Genomic DNA, 6,806 nt, shown 5'->3' with positions numbered 1-6,806 from the left:
GCAAAGAAGACCAAACCATCATGTTTGCATCTGGCAGACCTAGGGACACCTCTTCCTAAGTCTCCTTCCAAACCTTAGGCGTCGTCATGCCTGTAGACTCTTCCTCAGGACGGCTGCTTTCCTCAGCTTACTCTCCTTCTTAATCTTAACCAAGTAGTGATATTCACCTACAAGCCTCTGAAGAACCTGTCCAACTGCCTCCCCTCCAGAGTCCAAGCAGCCTTGAATTAAATGAGGCTTCCCTGGCTTCTCATAGTAGGGCTGGAATTCCTTGGCTCTTCCTCATCAATTATGTTTTGAGAACCTAGAATCTACATGGTAGAGTCATTGGGAGGAACAAGACCTTAGTTCAAATTCCAGCTCTGCCACTGACCAGCTATAAGAGCTTGGGCAAATTTTCCAGCAACGTGGCCTGCATTTCCACATCCATAAACTGAAGCTATATACCTGGCCTGTGGTGAATATCACGTACATAATGTGTACAAAGTCCTAGGCGCCATTCCTGGCACACTGAGCTCAGTACCCATTGCAATCAGCACCCCTCAGCAGCACTCAACCTCCACCTTTCCCTAGCAGACCCCTTAACTGTTTGGTCTCACTGCTTCACATGACCTCATCTGGCCTCCACATCATCTCTCTTTTCCTAAATTATACATTTCTAAAATATTGAACACTGTCTGGGTGGTTCTTGTTTGTCAGGCAATTATAGCTCTTCCACCTAAGGAAGAAGCATGTTAGTTTCATCATGTCCAACAGAGCAACAGGCTTGGGAAGAGCAGATCAGCATTTCACTTGTATTTGCCTGTTATTCTGCTGGTTAGGATCCGGAAACTCTGTGCCTTAGTTTCTTTATCTATAGAATGAGTGAATGGACTAACTCAAAGATTTAAAAAATTGCAAGTCAAATGAGGTAAACAAATGTATTTGCCTTGGCCCATATTTAAAAAAAATGGTTTTAATTAGTTGCCAGCGTTTAAAAAAGCAAAGAATGTCACATGATAATTCAGGTTTCTAACTTCTCTCAAAAGTTCAGGTGGTCTAGGTTGAGCTTCACAGTCTCCCATGGCAATAATTAGCTCTAGCTGAGTAGCAACTGGCCCCTTTAGATGGGAAGTGAACCCTCTAACCCAGCGATGCTCAACCTTCTGGCCCTTTAAATACAGTTCCTCATGTTGTGACCCAACCATAAAATTATTTTCGTTGCTACTTCATAACTGTAATGTTGTTACTGTTATGAATCATAATGTAAATATCTGATATGCAGGGGTCGCGACCCACAGGTTGAGAACCGCTGCTTAACCCATCACTGTTCTATTGTCCTTTACTACTTACACCACCACCTCCCTCATTCATGGGCCCTGTCTGGTCTCTACAGACATATGAACTAGATTGTCTCTCTGGACACTTCTATTTCTCAAATTATAATTTATAATGCAGTTTTCTTATGGGAAGCTACAGTCTGACCACCCCTCATTAAATATTATTTTAAAACCCATTGAATAGTTTCAAAATAGAAGGCCCTCGAGCAAAGAGGAGGAAGCAGTAATCTAATGGTTCTAGGAATGAACCATGCCTGGATAGGCAGAACATAGAGTTCAGGGTCTTCCATCTGCTCTTCATTATTGCCTAAGATTTGATAGGGAGATGTATGGTTAAGTAACTCTCCCCTTCCATCCTAGAATCAGAATGAACCTGGACGTGAAAGGTGAGAAAGTTTAATTCATTCTGGACCCTGGACATTCTGGACTGGCCCTCCTGTTCTCATTCCAGAGCCACAGACTCCTGTAGCTTCTAGAACAGGGGTCCTCAAACTACAGCCCGCGGGCCACATGCAAATACAAATATTTTATGTGTTCCCTTTTTGTTTTTTTACTTCAAAATAAGATATGTGCAGTGTGCATAGGAATTTGTTCAAACTATAGTCCGGCCCTCCAACGATCTGAGGGACAGTGAACTGGCCCCCCGTTTAAAAAGTTTGAGGACCCCTGTTCTAGAATGTCTAGATGCATGGACTGATGGGTGTGGAAGAAAATCCTAGCTATCACTGACATTGCTCCTCGCTCTGAGCTCTGCACCAGATGGCTTGGTTCTGGGGACATGGCAATGGGATTTGAAGTAAGGACAAACCCTGATAGGACAACCAAATCAATCTATTTGTTTAATACATGAGGCATTGAAGGCTTAAAGAAAGGAAGCAACTTAAGCTGAAGGACACATAGCACGGAATTCTGGTCTTCCTTAGGGAATATCACTTCCAATATCCTATATGCATATGCTATATTCCATATCCTCCCATTTCCGATACCCTATCTAAGGACTGAGCCTGGACTTCAGCCTTCATTGGCCAGTAAGAGATGACTCTCACAGTTATTTGCCCGCGATGCCATCAGAACCCACCTTTGTTCTCAGTTTCCATTTCTGATTTTTCGCACGTGTGCGCTTTATTTCATCTGTCATTTTAGGAACTGGGACGAAAAGCTTGCAGGCATAGGTGGGATCTATTCCCTTTGTGTAGGACCCCTGGGGGAAAAACAGAAAATGGCTACTCTTGGTTCCTCTCTCTGAGAGGAAGGTTAAACTAGTGCTTGGCAAGATCTGAAAGAGGAGTAAGCTCTGACTCAGGGGGGCCTGGGCCTGGCCAGTAAGGCAATAGTGTGTGTAGACTGGCTTAAGGAGGATAATGATACTAAAGATCTGGAACGAGACCAGAAAGAGATGGTCAGCCATTCCCAGCTTTCCAGAGGATGACCTGCCTCACCATGCCTGCTTCTTCTCCTCTTCTCTCATCTGTCTCTGCTGGGAAAAAATCCTAGCTCCCAAGAATCCTTGATTTGAATTAGGCTTCAGGCAAAAAGAAAAAGTAAAAATGCCAGAGAAAATTGCATTTTAACTTACAAATAGACTTTGTGGCCTTGTAGACATCTGTGTACTGTGTCAGGCTGACCTAGAAACATACACATGACTTCCTGATTGCCTAAGCCCCTGGTCGGCAAACTGCGGCTCGAGAGCCACATGCGGCTCTTTGGCCCCTTGAGTGTGGCTCTTCCACAAAATACCACATTCGGGCGCACGTACAGTGCGATTGAAACTTCATGGCCCATGTGCAGAAGTCGGTTTTCGGCCTGGGCGAGTCTATTTTGAAGAAGTACTGTTGATATTTGGCTCTGTTGACTAATGAGTTTGCCGACCACTGGCCTAAGCCACAATGCAGCTCTCTGGGCCGGGGGTCACACGTTGGGGCAGGGTTGGGGAGGTGATTCCCTGCTTCACATGATTTTCCAAGGCTCTGCCTTTCTCTTCCAGGAAGGTTTCTACATGTTCTCCCTGCTCAATGTGCTCACAATGGTATAGATTAATGGGGAGTTCACACAAAAAGGAAGTGACTGTTGAAGCCTGTGAAGCAGCAAAATGCAACAGGAGGCCATTCAAAGGGTCTGCTGAGTGGACTGAAAGGCTCCTGTCAGCCAGCTTCCATGAGGAAGTGAGGCCAGTCTGCAGACCACCCCTCCCGACAGGAGTACCTGCAGTAAGGCGATCTGGTTGTGAATGAACGAATGTATCGAGAAGTCCTTCTTGACTTTCTTTGCCAATGCAGCCCAGTGCTGGCTCACAGCGGCACATCTGTTCAGGGTGCTTTTATCGAGCATACCTGGGGGGAAATAGATAAACCTGGGACCCTATAAACTGGATTGCAAAGGGAAGACTCTTGAGAAATCCCCAATACATCCCAGCATACTTAGAATATACTTGGAGATATGGATGGGCAGTTGACGGATGAAGTCCCGGTATTTGCTGGCTCCAGAAGACAAGTCTCTGACAACATCCAGGTCGACCAACAGATTGCAGGAGGTGTACCCTGCCTTGGGCATGTGAGCTTTTCTGGAATATAGCCTATTCATCTCGGAAATGCACTGGAGCGAACTCCTCCATTGTCCCTCTAGAACCAAGCCAGAGAAAGGAACATGGTTTGTCTCTGTGTAATTCTAGGCCAGAACTCATCAGAGTCTGCCCTTAGGCTACTGGAGTTTTTTCATTTCTTCTGTGAAAATGAAATTAGAAGCTCCCTAACCAAATATGCAAGTGCTTTCCAGCCTTCCCAGCTAAAGGAGATGTCTGTAGTTTCGAAGCCTGCCCTGCTCAGGAATGGCGTCTGGAATTTCCTTCAAATTAAGGAAGCATTTTAAACAATTTTAAAAGAGGGAAATGGATGAAATAAATTGGTAAGATGTTGATAATTGTTGAAGTTTGGTGATAGTTATGTGAATGGTTATTATACTACTAGAAGCCTAAGTGCATGAATTCATGCACGGGTGGGGTCCAGCCAGCCTGGTCCCAATTGGCAGATTGGGGTCAGGCCTGTTGGGAGGAAGAGATGGTGGGGGCACCGATCTGGTGTGGGGCTGGGCAGGAGGAGGGGCTGCAGGAGTTTGGCTGGCCAGCCCTGCTCCCTATTGGGGTAGGGGGGGCGATCAGGGGCAGGGCCAGGCAGGGTGAGGGATGTGGGCCAATTGGGGTAGGGTGGGTCCATCAGGGACAGGGTTGGCAGGGGGGGAAGGGCCGTGGAGGGTTGCCTGGCTGACCCACCCTCAATCTGGGTGGGAGAGGCCAATCAGGGGCAAGGCAGCCAGGGGAAGGGGTTGTGGGAGGTTGGCCACCAGCCCCACCCCCAATTGGGCTGGTTCGCTGGCCACAGTGGGCATCAGAGCAACTGGTTGTTTAGGTCATTATGGCGTTCCGGTCACTGGCTATATATATATATATATATATATATATATTCTATCTACTTTTCAAATTTTCTATATAAAAATAGTTTAGAATCTATGTGTTATATTTCCTGTCATTGTTTCATGTATATGTCTTATTTTGCTGTCCAACTTAGAAAGGCCTTGAGGTCAGGGTTCAAATCCCCCACTGCTTCTATTTCCTGTTCAAGGAATCCAGTGCTGCAAAAACAGCCATTGCGTTTTTCAAAAAGAGTGCTGCGGGGTAGGGGAGGCCAAGGGAAGGTCAATGGCGGGGGTGGGGGGGGGGGGCGGAGGAGACATATGTACTACTATTTGTAATACTTTAAACAAGAAAAAAAAAGAGTGGGTTGAATTCTAAGGGTGCAGCCATGCCACAGGTCAGGGGCTAAACAAGGGACTTAGCCTGGGACAGAGAGAGGCTTCCAAAGAAGCCCTTGGGAGTTTCCTTTCTGATCTCTAGTCTCAGGTATCTCTCAGAGGCACCTTGCTAGAGACTTTTGGTCATACTAACTGATTTTATCCTTGCTTCTCCCCTTCCCAGAGATTCCAACACAGGATAAGTGAAAAATGAAGGTTAATTCCCCAAGCCTGTCATCCCCAGACGCTATTGCCCTCTCAGCCCCTCCAACTCCATTGGAGCTGCCCAATCTCATATCTATTGGCTTTCTCACTACAAGCCAACTTACCAGTATTAGATGCTTCCCACCCAACATTTTTAAGCAAGCCTTTTCCCCCTGAATCTTTGGACAAAGGGAAGGATGTGCTCTTGGTTTTGGCTGTCCAGTAGACATTTGAAGTATCAAGCTGGGGGTTGTAGTATTTCTCAGGAAATAAAAGCATAAGATTGGGGTCTTGACCAAGTTCTGAAAAACAAAAGATCAAGATCATTAAGCAGGTGTGTGTGGGGGAAAATGGCAGTAAATTATTTAATTTCAACTTGTTTCTTTTAAATCTACATAAAATGGGCCAGGCCAGTTATGTCTGTTTTCATTTGGGGCCTCTGAGTTTCTATGCAAAAGTCTCAGAAGGCCCCTACTTAGATTTTTCCAGCCTACCTACAATGCAAAATTTATCACAGCTCTTTTACAAGGAAGAGGGCATGAGAGGGCTGTGGGAAAGAGCTGAAAGAGGGACTGCTTTTCTGAAGCTCCCGCTTAATTTTCTTCAATGGTATGAATGAATAAGTATCCTTGTAAAAAAAAATTAGCTTTTTAAGAAAGAAGCTCCTCTAGGACAAGGAGAAGGTTGCACAACCTGTAACTGAGCTCGACCCTAATATATGTAGCTAATTGCTGTGGAGGGTGATGAAAACCTTTGAGAGTAAACCACAGAGCAGTGCATGCAGATGTAACGGCCAGGCCTGCTGTAGTTTGCCCTCCCTTGTGGTGAGGGGTAGCACTGCACAGTGGGAGATGCTCAGGAAGGGAGTCCTGGTTTTCAACCCCCTTGGCTGGGTGACACAGTTCAAGTCACTCAGATTCCCTGAAATATGGCTTCCTTATCTATGAAATTCAGGAGCTGGACTAATTTTTTTTTCATCACTTCTTCCTTTCAGATTATCATTCTTTCACTTCCCTAACGCACAAAGAAGCCAAGTGGCATATCTCCGGATCTAATTGCCCATAGTTCACCCAGCTTAAAAATCCTTTTTGGATTCCATTAGTCTATAATTATAACCACCAGTAAGGTCTCATGGACATTAGGAATTCCCATCCTTCAAGACCTCAAACTCTGAAACTCCTTCACCTGGTAGCTCGCCCCCAGCCTGCTCTTATCTTCACTAAACCTGTGCTTTCTCCACACTGGATCTTTCACTCCTGGACCCCTGAGAAATCTACCTCTTGCCTCCTTTTTGGTTATCTTTGCTTCCCTGATTGAGCTGGTCAAACATTTCCAAGATCTTCTCACCAACACACTAGATCAATGGCTCTCAAAGTGAAGTCCCAGCCAGCAACATCAGGCATCAGCATCAGCATCAGCATCAGCTAGGAACTTGTTAGAAGTGCAACTTTGTCAGACCTGCTGAGTCGGGAGTTTGAAGGAGCCCCGCCGTCTGTTTAT

The 6,806-nt window shown here is 45.7% G+C and overlaps 1 protein-coding gene across 16 annotated transcripts in view; it reads right to left on the bottom strand.

Annotated features, from left to right (window-relative positions):
• Positions 1-6,806, bottom strand: part of CDRT1 (CMT1A duplicated region transcript 1) — a 45,491-nt gene that overhangs the window by 30,030 nt on the left and 8,655 nt on the right. For 14 of the 16 annotated variants that reach the window (XR_002831324.1, XM_023761134.1, XM_023761133.1 and 11 more), the window contains 4 exons: positions 5,432-5,608; positions 3,737-3,937; positions 3,522-3,649; positions 2,398-2,520 (listed from right to left, as the gene is read on the bottom strand). Coding sequence is in view for 15 of the 16 variants with exons in the window: in XM_023761137.1 (XP_023616905.1) it covers positions 2,398-2,520; positions 3,522-3,649; positions 3,737-3,937; positions 5,432-5,608 (629 nt within the window). In the remaining variant the exon portion in view is untranslated. Of the gene's footprint in view, positions 1-2,397; positions 2,521-3,521; positions 3,650-3,736; positions 3,938-5,431; positions 5,609-6,583; positions 6,713-6,806 lie in introns of those variants that run through there. The other 2 variants (XM_023761135.1, XM_023761128.1) reach the window with 2 other exon arrangements.

Source organism: Myotis lucifugus, unplaced genomic scaffold (genome assembly GCF_000147115.1).
Source record: "Myotis lucifugus unplaced genomic scaffold, Myoluc2.0 scaffold_199, whole genome shotgun sequence".
Taxonomy (NCBI): Eukaryota; Metazoa; Chordata; class Mammalia; order Chiroptera; family Vespertilionidae; genus Myotis; species Myotis lucifugus.
Note: the sequence above shows the minus strand (reverse complement) of the source record. Positions and strands in the feature narration are given on the sequence as shown.